We start from the raw sequence: 22,250 nt of genomic DNA, 5'->3' as shown, positions 1-22,250 counted from the left end.
ACTGGAATAGGATAAGGTTTCTTAAAGATTGGTTTTTGATCTTTAATCTTAAGTTTACAGACGTAATCCTTGATTCTCCTCGGTTCATCTGAGAAGACGCCTCTAAATTCTAACAATAAAGATTCCAACTCTTCCTTTCCTTGTTTGGATACACAATTCGTAGAATAACATTTTTCTTTCACATCGGTTTCGATACTCGTACTAGCCTCACATTGGTATACTTCATAGTCAAGATCACTAGAATCTATAAATAGGTTCATGGTCTGTGTGTACGTAATCTGTAATGATTCGTAGCAATTTTAAGGTACTTGATTATTAGAAAACCTCACTTTAAAAGCACATCCCCCTTATGGATGGTTAAGGAAGAAACTTTAAAATGTAATATAGCTTTATATTTACACAACCAATCTATACTTAAAAATATGGTCACATTTAAGTTGGCTACAACAAGTACAGAGTGAGAAATTAATTGTTTAGAAATTTCAAAAGTTATATAAACTTCCTCAGTAATATTTTGACTTCTTTTACCAGTAACTCCTATAATTTTCACCCCTGTTACAGGTAAGGTTGGGAAATTCCAATATTTCCTTTTAAGTTGAAATAATTCATCACATAAAATACTTACTTCCCTACCCAAATCTATTATAATATTTACTTCGGTATCTTTAATATAACCTTTAATAACGGGTTTATAAGTTATATTCTCACTTATCTGATTGTCTTCCTGAAGTAAATCTTGTTGCCAATCACCTTCCTTTTGGCAGCTTAATGATAAATTGCAATTTAGTCTTGTATAATTTTGACTAACAGTTCCCTTTAGTCGACCCGTACTAAAGGACTTTACTAGTTTTCCGAACTTTCTATGATAACATCACCTGCGACTTGACCTTCATTAATTACCTGAGGATGATTTATCTCATTATCGTTATTGTGTAATTTCCGCATTTTAGATTTATTACCCCGATTTTGTTGGCTCTCTTTATCTTTAGATTGACGTTTTATATAACAAAACCGGCTATGATTGTTGTTGTTCAATTTTCGTGGTTCTGAATTATTATTATTTCGAGAATTGTCATTTCTACCAAATCTAAATTTCTCGTCTTCCCGTTCTCTATTAAGTATATCTAACTGTTATAAATATCCTAATAACTCGCAAGGTTGTGACCATTCCCTTTCTATCATTCTTTCCTTCACATAATACGGTAACCTACTAATTAGGACTCGTATTAGATGACTTTCAATAAATGGTTCTTCAATTAATTTAGCACGGTTTAAATGCCATTCGATATAATTCCTACAACCTCCCCACGGTTTAGAATAAGGAGGAGGGTCTAACAACTCTAAAGTTAAGGGTTGTCGTTTTCCTCTTGACCAATAATTTTGTTTAAACTGCTTAACAGAATCATCCCAGTCCCTAAATTCAGTTCCATGCAGTACTGCCCATTCCGCAGCTTCTGCTTCTAAATGTCCTATTACAAATAGAATCAGTTTCTCATTACTTCATTTAGGAGATAATGAAGTTTCAAAAGCTTTTATAAAAATTATAGGGTGAAGTTCGCCTCCTGGTTTGAATACAGGAAATCGGCTTGCTACATTTGAATTTGTCGTTTTATCATCCCAACATTCTGTGAGAGACATAGTTGGATATTGTTTAGATTGCAGAGACGGAGTTGCGTCAGATTTGCTTGCCGTGATTTCTTTATTTGTACTGTTGTCGTCCGAGATACCAAACACGATGCGACTGTTGTCTCTGATTACGTAATTACTTCTACTACTTGAAATATTTTCATTATTATCTAATTCCGATAACCGTTTACTAATTTCCTGTATTCGCGTTTCTGTATTGGATGAACGGTTAGCTAATATCGATTCTTCACTGTGTTCACTATGTAAACGCTGTATACCTCCGTCAACGTTATTATCTTTGGAAGTGTCAAGGTTACTGCATATTTCGGCAATTAAAAATGTCATGTTTTCTATTTCAGTATGATCTTTTTCTACTCGATGAGTTAATGTCTCTAATTCTACATTATCTATTGAAGAAACCTCTACAGGTATGGTAGAGACCTCTTTAATAGATTCTAATAATTCTCTACGAACAGTTCCTGTTTTCATAGAAAATTCATCTCGTAACTTATCGTTATTTTTCTCTATTTCGTTTACAACTAAGACTTTGACATTGTCTAGTCTCTTGGTTAAGTCAGTAATACCATTTCGCATGCGAGCTTTTTCCTCACGCGATTCCTCGATATGTTCTTCCAACTTTTTACAATTATCGGCAATCTTATAACTAAGTCCTACTAGTTTTTCCTGCATTTCAACTTTAGAAGCCTCTATTTTATCACTTAATTCTCGACAGGTAAATTAAGATGTTCCTGTAACCTATCTGTAGATTTTGTGTAGCTCACTTAATTCGCGACTGGTTTCATTAAGATGTTCCTGTAACCTATCTGTAGATTTTGTTAGCTCCCCTTTAAGTTCCTCTTTTAATCTAGTCGTAGATTCTTCGTTAGATTGTGTTAATTCCTGTTTTAGTTCCTCTTTTAATCTAGCAGTAGATTCTTCGTTAGATTGTTTTAATTCAGCTACAAAATCCCCGTTTGATTGTTTTAATTTAGCGATCGCCCTAAAAAGGGATCTCATGCTCCTATCGGACACAGATTTCTCTCCGCCTGACATTTCACTTCCTGACATTATTGTAAGATATTAACTAGTTACACACGCAGACTTGTAACCAACAATCCTATTAAAAGCACACTCCCTATGTACAACACTCCACTTCTAACTTAAAACAGACTCACTGGACACTAATATTTTACTTTGTAGTTCTCGGTGATCAGTGTGCTGCAATGGGCTGCAGAAGTAACAGCCGTCGATGCAGCCGCTGATATGCTACGACCCCGCTTCCGCAACCAGCAGGACGCTGAGTCGAACACCGGAGACGTCACTCGCTGCAACCACGCACGGCCGCACCGTAGACAGGCGAAGCCCTCAGCAACACCTCTAATACCAGACGGAGGAACGCCTCCCAGCTGACGTACTGGGCCTGTTAGCTTAGGGAGAAAAGGGTTGTCGGGGTTTGCAGCGATCAGCTGCTGCCCAACAGATGCGCCTTCTCGTGGAATAACTGCGTGACCGTACTGCTTGGCTGCGCTCCGTCAGATGCCCACACCCGCGAAATCGCCGCTGGCTGGTGAAGGCTCCACGAAGACTCGCGTTGACTTCCGAAGGACTCTTGATGTTTTGTTTCGTACCTGTGTGCCTTAGTTGCACACAAGTCCTGTTTATAAGGTCGTCACAGTGTAGTGTAACGACGTAAGTTTTGTATAAATACTTTTCTTTTGACATATGACCATGTGCAGACCTCGTCACCTACGTCAGTTACAGAACACTTCAAAATTATTTAAATTCCTTTTAAAGTTGTCTCTTAATGGTTCTTGAACGAAACTGTAATTAAAACATCATCATTTGAGTCGTATGCGCAGAATTACGTCACTCAGTCCAATTGGTTTGCGCAAACTTTTTTAACTTAGATGTCGTTTGTTTCATCTCAGACATTATATTAATGCAAGTTATCTGCTTTAATAAATATTAAAACCACATTGAATAAACTTTTAAGACTCAAACTCGCGATGAACGTTGTCAAAATTAATAATCTTGTCAAATAAATCAGTAATGCTTGTTCGTTAATATAATTCTTCATAAATAAATTCTCGGAACACGTATTTAAACTTTTGTAGTATACACTAGTTTATTATCTTCCTATATACTACATATGGACGTGAACCTGAGCCTTGACAGGATAGGACTGAACATTACAACATGATTAAACTTTCTATGACATCATTGTTGTAGAAACATTACAAATTCTTATTTTTTCAATTTTTAGAAGCACGACGCAACAACTCGGTTTCAGGATCTTCTGTTGCTCTTTGACTGTCGCCCCGCGAAGTATAGTGGCCAGCAATTTTCTCTCTGGTCCCGGCAGTTAAGATGCTGTCTCCGTTCGTTGCGCCGCCCTCTCCGTACATGAAACATAAAAATAAATACAAAACTTTAGATAATTCACAGCCATTACAAATATTACATAAACAAAACACTAAATTAAACTTATATTCACCTGCAAACTGGGCTGACACTGGTGGATGGGTGACGCTTCAATTTCGCGTCCCACTACAGTGTGTAAACATTAAGATCGCTACAGGAATTCCACTGTTAAATACCGAGGAGAGAGCGGATAGGTGAAAAGAGTACATTGAGGCCTCTATGAAGGAGAAGATTTGTCTGATGTAATAGAAGAAGAAACAGGAGGCAATTTAGAAGAGATGGGGGATACAGTATTCGAATGTGAATTTAAGGGAGCTTTGACGTACTTATGATCAAATAAGGCAGTTGGAGTGAATAACATTTAATCAGAATTTCTGAAATCGTTGGGGGAAACGAAAACAAAAGGCTATTGGCGTTGGTGTGAAAGAATGTATGAGACTGGCCACGTACCATCTGTCTTTCGGAAAAATATCATCTACACAATTCGGAAGACTGCAAGAGCTGAAAAGTGCGAGAATTATCCCACAATCAGTTTAACAATTGATAACATACAGAATAATGAAAATGAAAATTGAGGATGCTTTAGATGACGATCAGTTTGGCTTTAGGAAAGGTAAGGCACTAAAGAGGCAATTCTTATGTTACAGTTGAGAATGGAAGAAAACCTAAAGAAAAATTAAGACGGGTTGATAGGTTCTGTCAACCAGGAAAAAGCGTTCGAAGGTGTAAAATGGTGCAAGATGTTCTAAATTCTGAGGAAAATAGGGGTACGCTATAGGACAGGTAATGTAGAACATGTACAAGAACCAAGAGTGGACGACCAAGAACGAAGTGCTCGGGTGAAAAATGGTGCAAGACAGGGATGTAGTCGTCGCTATTGATGTTCAGTCTGTACATCGAAGAAGCAATGATGGAAATAAAAGAAAGGTTCAGGAGTAGAATTAAAATTTATTGTGAAAGGATATTAATGATACGATTCGCTGACAACATTCCTACCCTGAGTTAAAATGAAGAAAAATTACATGTTCTGCTGAATGGAATGGACAGTCTAATCAGTACAGAATACGGATTGAGAGTGAATCGTAGGAAGACGAACTTAATGAGAACAGCGAGAAAGTAGATGAAGTTAAGGAATTCTGCTACCTAAGCAGCATAATAAGCAATGATGTATGGACTAAGAAGGACATCAAAATCAGACTAGCAATGCCAGAAAGGGCATTTCTGACCAAGAGGCGTGTACTAGTGTCACACATAGGTCTTAATTTCAGGAAGAAATTCGTGATAATTTACGTTTGGAAAACAGCATTTCATGGCACTAAAACATGAACTGTGGGAAAACCAGAACAAAAGAGAATCCTAGCATTTCAGATGTGGTGCTACAAACGAATGAAAAAAATTTGTTGGACTGATAAGGTAAGGAATGGGGAAGCTCTAAATAGAATCAGAGAAGAACGGAATATATAGAAATGACTGACAAGGAGAGGGACTAGGATGATAGGACATCTATAATTCATCAGGGAATGACTTCCGTGGGACTGGAGGGAGTTGTAAAAAGCAAAAACTGTAGAGGAAGACAGAGATTGTAATGCATCCAGCAATTGATTGAGAACGTAATGGCCAAGTGCTACTGTGAGATGAACAGACTATCACAGGAGAGAAATTCGTGGTGGGCCACATCAGACCAGTCAGAATATTGATGACAGCGCGCCACAGCCAATGACCATAGAAATGGCATTGGCTTCCGTGAGATATGGGAGTTCCAACTGCTGCCCATGATTGCCTACCACCATCTGCAACAGACCGCAGCTCTGTGGCGCCCATCACATGACCCATTACATCCATGTTATAGTGTTATGTCTGCGGCACTTGAAATGAATGCAGTTCGAGAACACACACGCCCATGACATTTATGGAACAATTACGCGTACTTAGTATCACAACACACTTTGCCGCACACCCTTGTGCCATAAATACAAACAAGCTCTCATTCAGCACTTGCAGAGTTCCTTTGGGGAAAATGTTTTATTAGTGGCTACATTCAAAGCACAATCGTAGGTAGCATAGTGCCCCGCATTTTATATCGAATTCACCAGGCTACCAGGCTATCACCATCTGTTGCTGCCTATGTGGCTGGCCAAAGACAGCAACCACTCTGCCATGTTGTTGTCCACATGGTAGTTGTGTCCATGCTGACCCTCGTCGTCGTCGGCTGATACTCGTATCCGAATTTTCATTTCTCTCCTGAGATTTCCTTTGTCACGGTTCAGGCGTGGAAGTGTCGTTGATGGCTTAGCAATCCAATCCTAGCGTGGAACAGGCGGCCACAGACATTACAGCTGATGGAAGGTGGAGGACGTGGCTGAGCCTGGAGGAGTTTACGTCTGTGGCGTTTGTCATTCTCCATTCTTCGCCGTTCTAGCTCAAAGTTTTGAAGAGTATTTGAGGTAACTGAGCGCCAGCGACTTCGGTCTTCTGCTATTGTGGACCAGTTACTCGGATCGATGTTCAAGTTTTTCAGATTTTTCTTGTACTGATCCTTATAACGTTTGAGAGGGGCACCTCGTGGCCTTTTACCTGTGCTCACTTCGCTGTACAGCATTTGGCGTGGAAGTCTGTCATTTTTCATCCGCTGGACATGTCCGACCCATCTAAGTTGATGCCCAATGATAAGAGCTTCCATGCTATGCATTTTTGCTTTCTCTAGAACAGCCGTGTTGGATATGAAGTCATCCCATTTCAGGTTCATGATATATCTTAGCTTCTGTTGGTTGAAGCGTTCTAGTTTCTTCAGATCGCAGCGATATAACGTCCAGGTTTCGCAACCATATAGCAGGGTGGAAATGACTACAGCTTTGTACACCATCAGTTTGGTGTACAGTGTTAGGTCTTTATTCAGGAAGACACGCTTTGTAAGACGACCAAATGCTACATGTGCAGCACGTAATCTATTCTCCACATCTTTTCCAGATGAGCAGTTGGATGACAGTATGCTTCCCAGTTAGAGGAAATGGTCCACTTGTTCCAAGAGTGTATCATAGATAGATATGCTGAAGTCAGGAACGGAGGAGCCAGGAGTTGGCTGCGCCATCACCTTTGTCTTTGGAATATTGATGGAGAGGCCAAAGCGTTCGTACGCCCTGCTGAAGGAATCAACTGACAGCTGCAACTCTTGCAGGTGAATGAGCTGGAGAGGCATTGTCATCAGCATACTGCAGCTCTGTCACACGAGTGGTACTGGTGAACCTTTTTGAATGGAGTCTGGACTGGTTGAATAATCCTCCATCAAACCTGTACTTTAGTTCTATTCCTGCATTGTTTACGGTTGTCTCGTAAAGCATAGCTGCCAGATACAATGCAAATAATGTAGGTGCAAGAACGCATCCTTGTTTAAGCCCACTTGTTATTATTATGCTGAACCTCATCTCGTCTGGAAATCGTCCCACACCCTCACACGCACGCACGCACACACACACACACACACGCACATACACACACATACACACACACACACACACACACACACACACGCGCGCACACACACGCACACGCACACACAGGCTCTCAGGCTTGGATTTATCAAACACTCTGCTCCATTTTACTGCACAAACTGATTATGCCACTATCTGTTGCAGTTCATATGCTGTATGGCCCCCGCATTTAAATTTACTGCCCATCTCCAAGTACTGCCTCAGCCGAATGCCTTGACCACCATCGCACTTGTTCACGCCCTGAGCTGACTGTCATCAATGCGCCAGAACCACCGACCATGAACAGAGAGTAAGAGATGGTGCTGGTTCCAGTTGCTGCAGCTGACTGCCCATAGCTATCCCCAGCTGTCTCCAGCTCCGCCAGGGCAACTATAGTGTCCACCGTATGACCTGTTCCGTCCTCCTTATTGCAGCACAGGTGCGAAACATAGCTCTGTGTGCAGTAGGAAAATTGGCTGCGGCACTCGACTCGGCACACGTTGATGCGGCATTGCGTAAATCGGAAGTTCATAGTAGCCCCTCTAGGCAACAAGACAAGCCAGCACAAGGATGCTGCCAATAGGAAGACTTAATCACCTTCCAACAGCGAAGAGCTCAGCAGACGCATGTGCCTCATCAGACAGCCACCACAGGCATTCACATGCCACACTTCTTGAGATGCAAAGTTCGGGACCGCTGGGCTGTTCGTGGAATTAGGTGAATATGGCTAGCCTGCGCCAATCCCCACCGGATGTACTAACGTAAGAGGCTTCAGCCTTAAAGATCCCGAGGGTAATCAGCTAGTCATCGCATTTCTACATTTTGCTGCTTCAGAGGCAGGTGTTACGTTTAGTCCTGATGCCGTCCGCTACACCTTGGATTGACGCATGGCTGCGAATGGACACTGGGTTTTACCTCGCGGGGTAGCTGCATGGTCTAAGGCGTCTTGTGACGATCCGGGCTGCTGCCCCCGTCGGATGTTCGAATCCTCTCTCGGGCATGGGTGTGTGTGTTGTCCCTAGTGTAAATTGGTTGAAGTTAGATCAAGTAGTGAGTGAGCTTAGGGACCGATGATCTCAGCAGTTTTCTCCCCATAAGACTTTACGGCAAATTTCCAATTTTTACTTGAGTAGCATATCCACCGCAGAGATTTCAACGCTTTTAAAGTTGACCAAGATGACTATTGTGACTTTACTGTGTACTGGAAAAGCCAAGAAGCAACCATAGCTAAAGTAAGACTAGACAGACCCCATGTATTGGCAGTAGGAGACAGTCAATCACTGAGAAGGAATGTGGTAAAAAGCACATGAAGTCAATGGAGAGAATCAATTATGCTGTTTCGATTGCAGCTGTGCTTAGAGATAAAAAGAATGGTGTACAGTGATCCAGTTCCTCATATACCATACGTTTCAGTAGTCAATGGTAGGTGACTCTTGAAGTGGCGCAAAGAGCCGTACCACTGGATTAGAGATAACTGAAACGAGTGATTTGGAGTGACGAATCAGGCTGTATCCTGTGACAGTTCGAAGGTGAAAGTTACCAGGTACAGATGAGGTGGTCTTACGGTATGGCAGTGCTTTTTGTCGTTAGAGTGTGGTTCCTTTACTAGCCTTGGGATAATACTAAATGCGGTGTATAATATGGACACATTTCACAGCGTTGTGTACTGTGTGCTGTAGAGGAACAGCTAGGAGACAAGGTTTGTTTGTATCAGCATGACATTGCATCCTGTCTTATGGGGCAAATGTCTGTGACAAGAACCTTCCTAAAATGTAACGAAGAGTCCAGGGTTCCGAGGTGATCCCAACGGGGAAGCTTTTGGAAGAGTTAGAATGTCAACTTCACTCTAGATCCATGAGATCTACCTTCTCTGGTCTTGGCTCTTGAGAATGAATAGGCTGCCATTCCCCCCAGGCGCCCACATAAGTCATTGAAAGCGTGACCAGTCAATACCAGTCCGTGATAAAAGCGAAGAATGGACAGATACCGTATCGATATCCACTAACAGGTGTTCGGCTACTTTTGATCAGATAATGGATAAACTCGCGCTAATGTTATTTAAGAAGAATGTTTAACAAAATACATGACGACAACAGATCTGAAGAGGATCATACTGGTAAAAGTAACACAAAACTGTTCCAAAAAAGAGAAATATTTACTATTTTATGAAGCGAAATATGAACAATAGTCAGTATGTAGAAGAAGAGAATCCAATTTAATAGGATTGCATGTTACAGAATGATGCTGAACATTAAACAAATGATCAGATGTGTGTGAAAACTTATGGGACTTAAATGCTGAGGTCATCAATTCCTAAGCTTACGCACTACTTAACCTAAATTATCTTAAGGACAAACACACACACACCCATGCCCGAAGGAGGACTCGAATCTCCGCCGCGAGCAGCCGCACAGTCCATGACTGCTGCACCAAGACCGCTCGGCTAATCCCGCGCGGCGCTGAAGATTAGATCGGCAGCAAGGGTAACCAGGGAAGAAACAGTGAATCAAACCGAGGAGAAAAGAGCATAATTATACACACTGAAAAGAAGATCTTACAGTTCCGAGATAGAGAAAAGGGTGGGCAGTGAGGAGTGGTGAGAGTATAAAGTTTGTTGAGGTTAAACGGGATAAAGGCGCACTACCTATACAGAGCTTGAGAGACTTACTCAGGGTACATGCGTTTTATAGAGGTGTCAAACCAATCATCAGACTGAACATCACAAAAACTTGAAGAGAAAATTTTTGTCTCAGCAGATTTCGTGTTGATGTAACTCAGCTATAGCCGGCCCGTGTGGCCGTGCGGTTCTAGGCTCTTCAGTCTGGAACCGCGTGACCGCTACGGTCGCAGGTTCGAATCCCGCCTCGGGCAAGGATGAGTGTGGTGTCCTTAGATTAGTTAGGTTTAAGTAGTTTTAAGTTCTAGGGGACTGATGACCACAGATGTGAAGTCCCATAGGGCTCAGAGCAATTTTTTGAACTCAGTTATATGACTCGGAGAAATGCAGGATGCCTAGTGTGCTGTCTTACAGTATATTCCATAGATCATGGATCATCTTCACAGTAGAAAAATATGTATTGCGACGGCGTCACATGTCGTACATGCTGTTCAACCACAGAAGTAAACGCTGTTGGTGACTCGAAAACGCCATAGTATCGGCTTAAGTAAGCATAAAACATTGAAAACATGTAGCAGTAGTAAGTGCACACCACCATTCTTCACAGTCGCCTTAAAAAAAAAAGGAATAATCAGCTAATCAGCTGTATGAATTTTTTTGTGAGAAGAAGAAACCTCTTCTAGAAGGGTGTGTCTTATTTTTGTTTTAACATTTTCTGGTGAAATGTTATTGCCCAAAATAAATGTAAAGTAGTGGGAGTGTACGACGGCATGTAAGAAAAAGATAGGAAATGGGAACATCTTGTGTTGAATTCAGTTACTGACGAGCAGCGTCAACCGAGGTTCACTCGTATTCAAGAGACTGGCAGCGCTGACGCAAGTGATATCGCAGACAGCATTCCACCCAGCACGTGCCAGCGCATAGATCAGACAAGGGAGGTGTTTGCTCGGGCTGAACGTCGACCCCGAGGCGTGGCTTCTCATTCCTTTAGGCACGCCGCTCGGCGAGTCGGAGTCAGACCAGGAGCTAACGAAGTCCGGGCACTGCCCTGCTCCCGCAATCCCGCGCAGCCAGCCGGCCGGCTCCATGTCGGTCAGCTAATGCTGTTTGTCGCGGAGGCGGCACGCTGAATAGCGCCTGATTGGATCTGCACCTGCGAGATCGCCGCCGGTGGGTGAGCTGTACGCCGCTGGCCTGCCGTGCGCTCGGACTCCCACGCCAACGAGCTCTGCCTTCACCCCCACCACCCACCAGGGGGCCGCCTTCCTCCCACCAGCACCCACATGTTTTATTCAGCACGCGCGCTGGACCGCATCAGCCGCCCCACCCCCACAACTTGGCCTGGGGTTGCCCGGACAAAGGGGAGACGGACCCAGAAAGGCACACCACCGCAAACTGTCCCTGCGCGACAAGTCTGAACGGCCTCTGTAGGCCGTGGGCTGTGCTTAGCACTACCTCACAGTCCCTGTTGAACCGTGTATGTGTCGCTACACCTTATCCAAATAGGGGGGTTGGCCTTGTCCTGTGAGAAGTCACTGTCCGACAGTCAGACTATTACTCTCTGTCATGAAAATGTCTTCAAGCACATTTTGCAAGTTACACGGTTCTGTATCTCAAAAGATCATATACAAAAATGTCTTCCAGCATATTTCGTGAACTTCATGCTTCTATAGCTCAACACATCACGTACTGAAAGAAAGGAATACTCAAACAAATTAAAATATATTGAGGCATTGACATGCTGTAAAATTGATCGATATTCCATCTGCCACGTTAGTTGTTTTAATTTAGTCGTTAAGAGACTGGCACAAACGATTTCGTACCATGTAGATACATCCTCAGCTGTTTTTAAAGTCTAATGTTCCATGTTACCTAACTGGCTTGAGGAGCACTAATGACGCACCAACAATGGCAGTCAAACATAATAAAGACAGTTGTTGCCTATAATTTACTTTTTGAGAGTGCCAGACGCGTTTTGTGGTTACGTGAAACCGTCTAGACTGTTGAGCATCTGAATATTTAGATGATCGTGGAGAATACACCATTGTCCACCGCTCCCATTTTGATATTACGCCTATATCACCAGAGATCGTAGGTCTATTCCAGCAATGTATGCTATACGCGTGTGTGAGGAATGAACATTTATTCAGCATAGTAATAAGGCCGTCCGAATTGCCTTCCTGGGTTAAAAGACAACTTAGCCTCCGTGGCGAACATGGAGTGTCCAGATAACATCAGAACACTAAACATTGTTAATAGATCACGGTCTTCCCAATTCGCACTTCGAGTTTCATAGATATTATTTCGTCCATGGAATCTTTCACCCATCTTCTAGGTGGCGTATATAATTTCCCTTTCCGCAGTGAGATCTTTAGCCATTCATTCTAGGTGGCCATACGATATGAACGTCTTCCTCTCATTAGTTTCCTCTGTGCTTTTCCTAACTGCAAAATTTTTCTCTTACCTTAGTTTATCACGAACTCTATCTTATCAAAAGTATTTGGGCCGCTATTTCGGGACAGTAATATGGGATGTACCAACCATTCACCTTTACGACGCTTTATCTCTGCTGGGGACATTTTCAGATTCAATATCTGTGGAAGACTGTCAGCTGGAACGTTTATACACTGGGGCCTTGAGCGAAATGGAGGTCCCAGCCCATTTCAAACGTGTTCCTCATTACATCTCCCTACACACAACCATTTCCCTACTTGGAGTGATGGTAGAACACTGGTGTCACGAATGATTCCCTATACTTATTTGATGCGATTTTTTGAAACCATCTTCCCCACTGCTAGTTGGTTCCTGGCCATTAGTTCATGGAGTGTGCCTGGTTTTGGTTTACATCTGCTTCATCCTTCATGTTTACAATTTCACGGCCGTATCCCCAATAGTCGACTTGTATAGCTTTAGAAGGGCTGAAAAATTCCTGATGAATTTTTTACTCAGGTGACATCCAGTAACTAGTCCATTTTCTGAGTCACTGAGCCCATTTGAACGACCCATTATTGTGTGACTGCTACTGTACTGACAGTTCTCGATGTATCCTTTTCTACTGCAGATAGTGGCAAATTCCTCGTTATATAGTGTGTCTGTACACATTTGATCATCTAGAACATACTGAGAACGTGTTTGTCACCAGTTTTTGGCCACTGATAACTTTGATCTTCTGTTGTTGAAACTCCATTATTTACGCATTTCAGGCAGAGCCCATCATCAGAGGAATTAATGTGATACAGATTATAGTGTAAAATAGATCTGCCATGAGCCATATAATGTGACAGGCTTCTATGCATTAAGTTCTTTCACGTCATGGGAGGCTTACACGAAATTCACAAATAAAATATGTTTTGCTCGAACAGTCACAGGTATACTGCCAGTCCATAGTGTCCAACGGGCACAATATTTCGGCGATCAGATCCGGATAAACGGGTACTCGGAATGGCAAATCAGACGTGCCCTCCGCCCCACCTCTACAGTACAGCATGTGGAGACAGAAGAAGTCACGGAGAAGGAGATAGCCACTGCCTATATAACGTATACTGGCGCAATGTCCTGGAAAATATGACGAATATTGAAGAAACACCGAGTAGGAACTGTCTTTTTCCCACCAAATAAAACACAAGCATTATAGGGAAGTGTCGAAGACGATCCCGGTTTGCGGAAGGCCGGCATATACCAGATTCCGTGTCAATGTGGAAGACTTATATTGGACAGACAGTGCGCACCAGCGGAGATCGTTGCCGAGAACATCAGAGGCTCACTCGACTTGGGTACCCAAACAAGTCGGCGATCGCAGAGCACTGTATGTCCGAAAATCACGAAATGGACTACCAGCATACCAGGGTCTTGGCACAGACATCTAAATGCTGGGACAGCTTCGTTAGAGAGGTTATCGAAGTTAGTACGGTCCTGGCGGAGGTTCGAGTCATCCCTCGGGCATGGGTGTGTGTGTTTGTCCTTACGATAATTTAGGTTGAGTAGTGTGTAAGCTAAGGGACTGATGACGTCAGCAGTTAAGTCCCATAAGATCTCACACACATTTGAACATTTTTTTTTTTTTGAAATTAGTACCAGGGACGGACTCCTCAACCGAGATTGCGGCTACAACCTCAGCAGGACATGGGAACCAGCACTGAGTCTAATTAAAAAGACGCTCAGCAGAGGAAACGTACGGGCGACTAGGGCGGACGAGGCAATTACACCGACGCCACCACAAACGCCGACGCCAGCGTCTCAGCGACCGCTGAAGCGCGGGCGCGGACCGCAGAGAGAACGCCTCGCGTGGGGAGGGGATTTACTACGACCGCCCGCCCTAAGGAGCTCAGTTCGTCAGCACACCTGACGATGGCGGCATATCTGATAGCCGAAATATTGCGCCCGTTTGACGCTATGGAACGGCAGTACACCCGTAAACTGTTCGAGCAAGAAATACGCCGAGACAAACTGCAGAATCACAAAATATGTTTTAACAACGAGAGCACTGTTGTAATTAGCGATCAAAAACAGCGGTGACAAAGACATGCTCATATTCTATATGTTTAACTTTGCGTCAGTCATTTGGGGTGGTCTGAACGTTACACTATTCTTGAAGAATAAAATTTGCCAAGATCGCCAGCAACCCTTAACAGTAATAAAAACAAGTACTAGCGATCTCGGAAAATTTGGTTCTTCAGGAATAACATGGTCATATTCCTACAATGGTCTCTAGGACTATTTTATCTCAAACTATTTCTGATATTACCTTGAGAGTCTAGTACCCGAAGTAGTTCATTTAAATGGGTGGTACTTAATCGTTTTCTTTTATTTCTTATTTTCCAGACTTCTGACTCATATATTACTACTAACTCTTTGTATATATCAATTTTTAGTTTTGTTTGTCATCTCATTACTCGAAAGGATCGAGATTAATTGTCAAATAACACATTTATCATGTTCTATTTTATTTTTAATATCCTTTGCCCCCTTCCCAGATGAAGACAGAGGTAGACTTCGGTATGCAGAAGAAGAACAATACCTATCCCCCACCATTTAAATCATGAAGTTCATAGTTATGCATGATGTTGTTGCGGTCTTCAGTCCAGAGACAGGTTTTATGCAGCTCTCCATTCTACCCTATCCTGAGCAAGCCTCTTCAACTACGAATAACTACTGCAACCTACATTCATCTGAATCTGCTTGCTGTAATCATCTCTTGATCTCTTTCTACGATTTTTACCCTCCATGCTTCCCTCCAGCACTAAACTGGTAATCTCTTGATGCCTCAGAATGGGTCCTACCAACCGATCCCTTTTGCTATTCAACTTCTGCCACAAATTCCTTTACTCCTCAATTCTATTCAGTGCATTCTCATCAGTTACGTGACCTACCCATCTAATCTTCAGCATTCTTCTGTAGTATCACATTTCGAAAGCTGATAATCTCACTTTGTTCAAACTATTTATCGTTCATGTTTCACTTCCATACACGGCTGCACTTCATACATATACTTTCAGAAAAGACTTCATGACACTTGAATCTATACTCAATATTAACAAATTCCTCTTCCTCAGAAATTCTTTCCTTGCCTCCTGTGCCAGACTACATTTTATATTTCTACTTCGACCGTCATCAGTTATTTTGCTCCCCAAATAGCAAAATTCATCTACTACTTTAAGTGTCTGATTTCCTAATCTAATTCCATCAGCACCACCTGATTAATACGACTTCATTCCATTATCCTCATTTTGTTTTTGTTGATGTTCATCTTACATCCTCCTTTCAAGACACTATCCATTCCGTTCAACTGCTCTTCCGGGCCCTTTGCTGTCTCTGACAGAATTACAATGTCAACGACAGACCTTCAAAATCATTATTTCTTCTCCATCGATGTTAATTCCTAATTTTCCTTTGTTTCCTTTACTCCTTGCTCAGTACACGGATTGAATAACATCGAGATAGGTTACAACCCTGTCTCACTCCCTTCTCAACCACTGCTTCCCTTTCATGCCCCTCCATTCTTATAACTGACATTTGCTTTCTGTAAAAATCGTAAATAGCCCTTTGCTCCCTGTATTTCACCCATGCCATCTTCAGAATCTGAATGAGAGGACTCGAGTCAACATTGTCAAAAGCTTTCTCTTAGTCTGCAACTGCTAGGAAGGTAGGTTTGCCTCTCCATAATCTACCTTCTAAGATGGAAAAACAGAAAAGTGCGTTTGGCGTCATTGGCCGGGAGGCCACTTGCGGGGCAGGTCAGGCCGTCTTGGTGCAGGTCTCACTACATTGGACGCCACATTGGGCGACCTATGCGCCGATGGGGATGAATAGAACTCAACACCCAGACCCTGAGCGGAGAAAATCTCCGACCCAGCCGGGAATCGAACGTGGGCCCGTGGGATATTAATCAGTCACGCTGACCACTCAGCTATCGGGGCGGACACCTTATAAGATTAGTCGTAGGCTCAGTACTGCCTCACGTGATCCAACATTTCTACAGAATTCATACTGATCTCCCCCGAGGTCGGCATCTACAAGTTTTTCCATTCGTATGTAAAGGATTCGAATTAGTATATTGCAGCTCTGGCTTATAGTTCGGTAATATTCAAACCTGTCAACACTTGCTTTCTATGGAATTTTAATTATTAAATCCTCCTTGAAGTCTGAGGGTGTTTCGCGTGTCTCATACATCTTGCTCACCAGTTTGTAGAGTTTTGCTAAGCTGTTTCTCACAAAGCTAGCAGGAGTTGTAATGGAATATTGTCTACTCCCGGGGCCTTGTTTCCACTTAGGTCTTTCGGTGCTCTGTCAACTCTTCATTCAGTTTCATATCTCCCATTTCATCTCCGTCCACGTCCTCTTCCATTTCCGTATTAATTCCCTCAAGTACAGTACTGGTCATTAAAATTCCTACACCATGATGATGACGTGCTACAGACTCGACATTTAACCGACAGGGAGAAGATGCTGTGATATGAAAATGATTAGCTTTTCAGAGCACTCTCACAAGGTTGGCACCGGTGGAGACACGTACAACGTGCTGACATGAGGAAAGTTTCCAACCGATTTATCATACATGCATAGCAGCTGACCGGCGTTGCCTGGTGAAACGTTCTTGAGATGCCTCGTGTAACGAGGAGAAATGCATACCATCACGTTTCCGACTTTGATAAAGGTCGGATTTTAGCCTATCGCGATTGCGGTTTATCGTATCGCCATATTGCTGCTCGCGGTGGTCGAGATCCAATTACTGTTAGCAGAATAAGGAATCGGTGGGTTCAGGTGGGTAATACGGAAAGCCGTGCTAGATCCCAACAGCCTCGTATCACTAGCAGTCGAGATGACAGGCATCTTTTCCGCATGGCTGTAACGGATTTTGCAGCCACGTCTCGATCCCTGAGTCAACAGATGGGGACGTTTGCAAGACAACAACCACCTGCACGAACAGATCGACAACGTTTGCAGCAGTATGGACTATCAGCTCGGAGACCATGGCTGCGGTTACCCTTGGCGCTGAATCACAGGCAGCAGCGACTGCGATGGTGTACTCAACGACGAACCTGGATGCACGAATGGCATAACGACATTCTTTCGGATTAATCCAGGTTCTGTTTACAGCATCAGGATGGTCGCATCCGTGTTTGGCGACATTGCGGTGAACGCACTTTGGAAGCTTGTATTTGTCATCGCCATAGTGGCGTATCATCAGGCGTGATGGTATGGGGTGTCATTGGTTAGACGTCTCGGTCACCTCTTGTTCGCATTGACGGCACTTTGAACTGTGAACGTTACATTTCAGATGTGTTACGACCCGTGGCTCTACCCTTCATTCGATCCCTGTGAAACCCTACATTTCAGCAGGATAATGCACGACCGCATGTTGCAAGTCCTGTACGGGCCTTTCTGGATACAGAAAATGTTTGACTGCTGCCCTGGCCAGCACATTCTCCAGATCTCTCACCAATTGAAAACGTCTAGTCAATGTTGACCGAGTCACTGCCCCGTCACAATACGCCAGTCACTACTCTTCATGAATTGTGGTATCGTGTTGAAGCTGCATGGGCAGCTGCACCTGTACACGCCATCCAAGATCTGTTTGACTCAGTGCCCAGGCGTATCAAGGCCGTTATTACGGCCAGACGTGGTTGTTCTGGGTACTTATTTCTCAGGATCTATGCACCCAAATTGCGACAAAATGTAATCACATGTCAGTTCTAGTATAATATATTTGTGCAATGAATATCCGTTTATCATCTGCATTTCTTCTTGGTGTAGCAATTTTAATGGCCAGTAGTGTATATCGCCCTTGTATAGACCATATATATATTCCTTCCACCTTTCTACCCGCCCTTCTTTGCTTAGAACTGGTTTTCCATCTCAGCTTTTCATATTCATAGAAGTGGTTCTCTTTTCTCCAAAGCTCTTTATTATTTTCACATAGGCAGTGACTGTGTTATCCCTAGTTATAGATGCATCTACATCCCTTACATTTGTCTTCTAGACATCCCTGCTCAGCCAGTTTGCACTTCCTGTCCATCTCATTTTTGAGTCGTTTGTATTCGTTTTTGCATGCTTCACTCACTGCACTTGTATTTTTCTCCTTTCATCAATTACATTGAATTTTTCTTCTGTTAGCCAATGATTTCTACTAGCCCTCGTCTTTTTACCTATTTGATCCTCTGCTGCTTCACTATTTCATTTCTCAAAGCTACCCATTCTTCTTCTACTCTATTTCTTCCCCCGTTCTTGTCAATCGATCCCTAATGCTCTTTCTGAAAGTCTGTACAACCTCTGGTTCTCCCAGTTTATGCAAGTCCCATCTCCTTGAATTCCCACCATTTTGTAGTTTCTTCAGTTTTAATGTACAGTTCATAACCAATAGATTGTGGTCAGAGTCCACATCTGCCACTGGAAATATTTCACAATGTAAAACCTTGTACCTAAATCTCTGTCTTACCATTACGTAAGCTGTGTAAGCGTAGGCTTCCACGGCCATTGTCTTCTTCAATACGCTTACATTTAACCAACCTGTATGGGCAGGAAATCCACGGAAACATCAAGAAGTTAGAAGCACTGCGTTTAAAAAGATGTAAACTGCTGAATGACCTTGCTTTTTTGAAGAGATGCAGAGACACGAGTGTTGTGCCGTATTCTTTGCTGTTGACGTCTCACATAAAAACGAACAAGGCGAGGAATATCTGTGTTAAAGCCAGTAAAGCATTGCTACGGGAAAGGATCCGCCACATCCGCATAAGTCTCGATACTCACAATAGGAATTTGTGTGATCTGCACCTATTTCTGGCCGGAAAACTTCAGATGGAAGACTGGGATAAAGTCGACAGGTTAACCTTTCAGCAAGCGTCAAGGACCAGCAATAGTATTACTATCCGCCAGATGAGAAAGTACGACAAACTACAACAGAAAGGCACGGACGAAACATTGACACTAGACAGGCGACGGACAGTGGTCAACCTCTCCAGCCACACCTTGAGCGAAGCAACCACAGCAATTCTGGCCAAGGGGATGAATTTTGCAGTCGCACCTAAGCGAGTTCCAAAAGAAGATATCATAGAATCCGTAGAGGCTTCGGTACGACATCTGCCACAGGCCGAGGCGGAGAAGATCCGGCAGGAAACGGTCAGAGTTCTGAATAAAGCAAAGCCACCGAAGCAAAACATCAACGCTGAGGAATACCATGCCATCAAGGAACTCAGGGACAACCCCCACTTAGTAGTGGTACAGGCAGATAAGGGCAACGCCACTGTAGTCTTGGACACAACTGATTACAACAAACGAATGGAAGATATTCTCGCAGAACCTATCTACAAGAAACTGCCAAGGTAATCAAAACGACGCAGGCACTGCTCAAGCACTCTAGAATCAACTTCGACAAGGCCAGAAGATTCATCCCGCAAGTGACACAGGCACCAAGGATATATGGTGTACCGAAGGTACACAAAACCGACTTCCCCTTAAGGCCCATAGTAAACAGTATAAATTCGCCGACCTACTACCTAGCGAAAGAACTGGCACCTAGGCTCCGACACCTAGTGCATCAAACCGAGTCCTACGTTAAGGATTCCACTCACTTCGTGTCTCTCCTAAAGGAAATGCGTGTTAAGGAACAAGATCTGATGGTTAGTTTCGACGTCAAATCCCTATTCACGAATGTCCCAGTGTCAGATACTGTGAACATCCTAGAAGAACGCGTGGCTCCTGACATATGTGAGCTTGTGCGCCACTGTCTGACGACCACCTATTTCAAGTGGAGAGGTCAATTTTATGAACAAACTGACGGTGTAGCTATGGGCTCACCCCTATCGCCAATCGCAGCAGAAATTTTCATGGAGGCATTTGAGGAAACAGCCCTCCAGTCCGCACCATTACGTCCAAATTGTTGGCTTCGCTATGTCGATGATACTTTCGTCATCTGGCCCCACGGAGAAGAGGAGTTACAGAACTTCCACAAGCACCTTAACCAACAGCATAGGAAAATTCAGTTTACAATGGAAACAGAGAAGAATGGGGTGCTGCCTTTTCTCGACGTGGAAGTTTATCGAAAACCTGATGGTAAACTTGGCCACAAAGTGTACAGGAAACCAACCAATACGGACAGGTACCTTCATGCCTCCTCCCACCATCACCCCACGCAGAAGAAGTCCGTCCTGCACACGCTAACGAAGAGAGCGTACTGGATAAGCGACGAAGAACATCTGAAGACAGAACTTGAACGCCTCAGGTCCATCTTCGGAACTAATGGCTATGGGAAGCAGATGATAGACAGCACCATGTCGACAACGGAGAAGACTAATAGGGAAGAGGAGAAGGAGGCACAGAGCATTGCTGTGTTACGATATGTACAAGGGGTCACCGAACGTATTGGCAAAATTCTACGAAAAGCCGACATCAAACCAATTTTCCGAAGCAGAAACAAAATATCAGACATGCTCGGTTCTACCAAGGATGTAGTTGACAAACTACACACAGCTGGCGTGTATGAAATTGGTTGTGCGTGTGGATTAGTCTACATAGGTGAGACGGGACGTCCGATTAGCACAAGGCTCTCGGAACATGAAAGATATATCCGCCTGAAACAACACACTAAGTCAGCAGTGGCGGAACACCGAGACGAGTGCGGGAAACCAATATTTTTTCAAGAAGCCCGCGTCCTGGCGAAACAGCCTCTCACTTTCAAAAGAAAGATTAGAGAGGCGATAGAAATAGCCAAAAGACCCGCCAACATGAATAGAGAGGACGGGTACAAGCTTCCGAGGTCTTGGCTGCCTGCAAGAGCAGGGCTACGGAGCGGCGGCAGAGCCGTTGCGGCCCGTGCAGACGCGCGGAGAACCGCAGTGGGGGTCGCGGGCACACGGGGCAATGGCGCGCCGCAGCAGGCTTCTGGACAGCATGGAAACAGTGTGACGTCACAGCCATCACCTGTTCGCTATTCGTCCGTCTCCTCCAATGGGGTGGATTAATATAAAGACCAATAGAAAACAGCTATTTCAGCCAATGACCGATAATAAAGAAAACACCAATAAAGCATACCTTTCACCCCTCCTCCTCCTCCTTTTACAGCCAATCAAGTAACGACGCGGTTTCCTCGTGCAGCTATTTAAGGAACCAAGTGTGTTCATTTAGCAGTTAACGTAAGGCCCTGATGAAGGCTAGCTGCAACGCTGGCCGAATCGTTGGCGCATTTTAAAATTATGACGATGCGGTCTTATACCCTGAAGAATTTTATTGAAGATTACGTAAGCTGTCTGAAACCTTCCAGTGTCTCCAGGCCTCTTGCACGTATACAGCCTTCGTTCATGATTCTCAAACGAAGTGCTAGATATGTAAGTTATGCTCTGTGCAAAATTTTACCAGGCGTCTTCCTCTTTCATTCCTTGCACCCTTTCCATATTCACCTACTACTTTCCCTTCTCTTCGTTTTCGTAGTATCAAATTGAAGCTCCCCATGACTATTAAATTTAGGTTGCACTTAAATGTCTGAACCATTTCTCTTATCTCATCATACATTTCGTCAATCTGTTCGTCATATGCGGAGCTATTTGGAGTATAAACTTGTACTACATTCGTAGACATGGGTTTCGTGTCTATATTCGCTACTGCGTTCACTGTGCTGTTCGTAGCAG

At 43.5% G+C, this 22,250-nt stretch overlaps 1 protein-coding gene across 1 annotated transcript; it reads left to right on the top strand.

Annotated features, from left to right (window-relative positions):
- Positions 1-19,503: 19,503 nt before the first annotated feature.
- LOC126484881 (uncharacterized) lies at positions 19,504-19,953 on the top strand. Its single transcript, XM_050108478.1, has one exon. The coding sequence runs from the start codon at positions 19,504-19,506 to the stop codon at positions 19,951-19,953; it is 450 nt and encodes a 149-aa protein (XP_049964435.1).
- Positions 19,954-22,250: the final 2,297 nt, after the last annotated feature.

This window comes from Schistocerca serialis, chromosome 6 (genome assembly GCF_023864345.2).
Source record: "Schistocerca serialis cubense isolate TAMUIC-IGC-003099 chromosome 6, iqSchSeri2.2, whole genome shotgun sequence".
NCBI classification, from domain to species: Eukaryota; Metazoa; Arthropoda; class Insecta; order Orthoptera; family Acrididae; genus Schistocerca; species Schistocerca serialis.
This window is presented reverse-complemented; position numbering and strand designations above follow the sequence as displayed.